The 4,163-nt window shown below is 37.2% G+C and overlaps 1 protein-coding gene across 1 annotated transcript; it reads left to right on the top strand.

Annotated features, from left to right (window-relative positions):
- The first annotated feature begins 3,037 nt into the window (after positions 1-3,037).
- Positions 3,038-3,902, top strand: LOC131608734 (large ribosomal subunit protein uL2m-like). Its single transcript, XM_058880262.1, has one exon. It carries the CDS (start codon positions 3,076-3,078, stop codon positions 3,706-3,708), a length of 633 nt encoding a protein of 210 aa, XP_058736245.1. The 5' UTR covers positions 3,038-3,075; the 3' UTR covers positions 3,709-3,902.
- Positions 3,903-4,163: the final 261 nt, after the last annotated feature.

Raw genomic sequence — 4,163 nt, 5'->3', positions numbered from 1 at the left:
TCGAAAGCAATCGAGAATCGTTCAATGATGATCAGGGAATGTTTTGCAATCACCAAAAACACTTGAATCGTCCTGGAATTAGGAATTGGAACTTTGATTTTCTTGGAGCTTTTGACTCGGGTTTGGAGCTTTTTGGAGGCCGAATTCTCTAATCCTTAGGTCTGTAACCCTTGTGTTTATATATTGGAATGTATTAGGGTTGTATATTTGAAGAGAATCTCCATGAATCCTTGCCTTGCATATTGGGAAAATTTGATTGAAATATATTTCTAAATTTGTCAAAATTTGCCAATATAATCCAATCTCCTGCCAATCTCTTTTCCATAATTTTGAATCAATTATTTATGTTAATTGATAATTGAATTTAGTTGAAAAATATGGCTAAATCAAATCTTTTCAAATTTCTTTGATTTACTTGATTTTAAATCATATTTTAATTATTAAAAATTCAATAAAAAAATCAAATAATCATCATAATTTCGTGGCATTGGTTTTGGGTCTTCTAGATGACTTGGGAAGCAAGATTGAGCCATAAAAACTTGGGCTCCTTTGCAAAATATTTCAAATTCTTTCTCATTTTTCCCTCAAAAATAGCTCAACTTTAACAAAGTCTATCTCTCTCAATTTTTGTGGTATGAAGGTGTTCTAGGACTTTTTAGAAACCTTAGAGAGTCCCCTAACCAGTGTCTTTGGTCTCATGTCAAAATTATTTTCTATGCTCCTTGTGTGTCCTTTTGACAAAAATGACTTTTTGTTGACTTTTGAAAAGGACCTATAATGTTTTGGTCCATATCTCTCAAATGAAGCATTTTTAGACTTGGCATGTGAGAGACAAAGTTATAGAGAATCAAATTTCCTTCAAAATGAGCTTTGGATGGAAAATTTCTGATGTTCCATGTGAGAGTTATGGCTGGCCAAAGTTCAGTTGACTTTTCCTATGCAAAACCCTAATTTAGAAACCTTTTGATTTGTTGATTTGTTGATTTTTGATCTTTCCTTGATGAACCATGATCAATTCTTGATCAAATGGTGAATGATACTTCAATATGAGGATCTTGACAAAAAATCAGGAGTTTTGACTTTACTTTGACCACAGTTGACTTTTTGGGTCAATCAGTCGATTGTTGACTTTCTGAACTTTTGAGTGACCAGATCTTTGAGATAGGTCTTGATACTTGTCATGGAGGTAATGTGGGATACATTGAGCCATGTGAGATGTCTTGGAGCCATTGATTCAGTGATTTTCCTTTGAAAGAACCAAACCCTAGTTCAGAGCCTTTGTGTAGGAGAAAGTGTCTATGAATTTTGTGCATTGATGTGATTTTGTGCAAGAGACATAGTATGGGCAAATTTTGGGGTATTACAACCACCTTGTATTTATTCCTCAAAACGTTGCACCAAAACTCATTCGAATTGTTATATAATTGCCATCCAAGTTTCATTAAGCACACCTGATTCATAATGTTGAGGTCTCTCAAACCAACCCTCCCAACTGTTTTGGCATCGTAACTGTATCCCAAGCAACAACATGCAACATCCACTTCTCATCTGTAGCTCCCCACACAAACCGCCTTTGCAAGCCATGAATAACATCAGTACAAGACTTAGGTAACTTTCTTGTCATCATTGGGTATAGCGAGATCGCTTCAATTACGTTCTTTGATAGAGTTATTCTTCCCGCAAGAGCCAAACTATTCTTCTTTCAACAATTTAATTTTGCAGCAACTTGCTCCACAATGTACTTAAAGTCATTACGGTTAAGCTTATTTCCATGAAGAGGAACTCCAAGATATCTACCAAATTGCTTTGTGCATCTGAACTGAGACATCTGTTGCAACTTCATTTGCATTCTTCTATCAACATTCTTAGAAAAAAGAATACTCGTCTTTTCATGACTAACCTCTTACCTAGACATGTTGCAGAAGGCTTCAAGAGTCTCCATAACACATTGCATTTGATTCCCTGTAGCCCCACATAAGATTAATAAATCATTCACAAACATGAGGTGTGAGACCGTTACTCCCTTCTTGCCAAGTTTGATTCCCTTCCATCTTTTATTAGCAAATTCCTGCATACTTGCCCCTCTCACGTTGAAGTGTATTCTTAACCACCTTGATCATTCGCCCCACCCGATCACCAATAACATGTAGAACTTTTGGATCATAATACTCAATCGGTTAACCCGATATTCTAATCCAAACAGCAACATTCACAATGGATTCACTCTCCGGATGAAAATCTGACGTCCATTATTTCACCGTAAGATATTGATCGTATATGAACCAAGGCCCATTAGATAATGCTGCATTTTTATCCTGTTCATGAGTAAAAGCTACCAAATAATAGTCACGACTAAGATCTATTATGTTGATAATGCCTTTCCTCACCCACATTTGCTTTAGCCTTGTTTCCAAGACTTTATAACCTATTCTTCTCCCCAACATCTTCACGATAACCTCACGCCTCCATGGTCTGTGGATTCTTTTCTCCTCAAATTTGGACAAGATTATTTGAGGGCAATTATATCCTTCAATATAACTTTCTTTGACTTTGATTCCATCAAACATTCCTTCCAATTCATCGTCCCACGTTTCTTTATGCATCAGATCAACATCTTCATCTTCCTTATATTGCATCACATCATTGTTCTCTCCCATGACAATTTTTTGTACGAATTGATTACATTCATTTGAAAGTTTTGGCTAGCTAGCACCTCCTCGTTTTGCAGTATTGACTTCCCACCTTTTGGTGGCTCCGGTGGTGGCGCCAAAAATGACACCAGAGACACAGTAGACATATTCTAGACAAAACCCTAAAAGAACTTTTCGTGTGTAAGTTTTTCGCATTTTTGTAACGTAATGTTGGTAGTTGGTTGATTCATAAAATATAACTAATTTCAAGATTAATTACACTTAAACTAATTTCAAAATTTAATAAATTTTTTTTAACTCAAGATAATATTACAATTAAAATATATTTACTTTTTGAAAAAAATTGAAATTAGAAAATAGAAAAAAGTAAAAATGTTTTATCTTTCATCAACAGAGTAACCCTAGCTCACAGCAGCATTCAAGAATGTCAGGAGTGAAGAGAGCACTGCGTCAGTTCACCTTCGGCCAAGGCAAAACCGCCGGCCGCAACTCTTCCGGCAGAATCACCTCCTTCCACAGAGGCGGCGGCGCAAAACGGTTACAACGAGTTATCGATCTCAAACGTAACACTTCTTCATCCATCGGTATCGTCGAACGAATCGAATACGATCCTAACCGTTCATCTCGCATCGCTCTCGTTCGTTGGCTCAACGGTATCCATCCACCTCCTCAACGCCGCACTCCCGCCGCATCGGAATCGTCCACCTCCGCGGCCTCACCTAGAGTCCTCCAAATCGATCCGTCGTCAACCGCAAATGACACTCGCGGCGTGTTTGGTTTGAGTCCAATGCTTCCGCAACTCCACGCCGGAGCTGCTTCCGGGAAGGTTTTCATTTCTGCGTTTTCGTCGAAGACTAAGGAGGATAAAACTGAATCAGCTCCGTTGCCGTTAGGGTTACCGAGGATTGCTGTGGCGGCGGCGAGACCTGCGTTCTTCGGTATGCGATCGAAAGGCGAAGATGAGAAGTTGGAGATTCGGAATTGGAAGAAGAATAGTAATGTTTGGGAGCATAGGAACAAGCGTAAAGCGGCGATTTCGTGGCACAATATTGCTTGATTGTAAAATTGAGTTTATCATTTTTCGTTTTTGAAAGACTAATTGTTGATTAAATTTGAGTTGGGATTGAGTTTTTGTATGTTAAAGCATTATGATGAATTGATGATAATTTAGGATATTTACTCTGGTTTAAATTTGATTGGTATTGTATGTGAAAATAATATTTGAATGAGAAGCTCAAAAATCTATGTAGACTTTGAACTTTGAACTATGTAGCACCGATGATTCATATTGAAGGTGTGTCTGGTATCCGACACCAAACCAACATATATTGGTGATGGTGAATTGATGATAATTTAGGTTATTTGCTTTGGTTTGAGTTTGATTTGTATGTGACAATGTGAGAAGGATAGGAATTTAGTGATATGTTCTTGTTGTTAATTACCAAGAAATATTTGAATCAGAAGCTTAAAAATTTATGTAGACTTTGAACTTTGAACTATGTAACGCAGACA

This window comes from Vicia villosa, linkage group LG6 (genome assembly GCF_029867415.1).
Source record: "Vicia villosa cultivar HV-30 ecotype Madison, WI linkage group LG6, Vvil1.0, whole genome shotgun sequence".
Classification (NCBI taxonomy): Eukaryota; Viridiplantae; Streptophyta; class Magnoliopsida; order Fabales; family Fabaceae; genus Vicia; species Vicia villosa.
The sequence above is the reverse complement of the archived record's forward strand: the minus strand, read 5'-3'. Positions and strand labels throughout refer to the sequence as shown.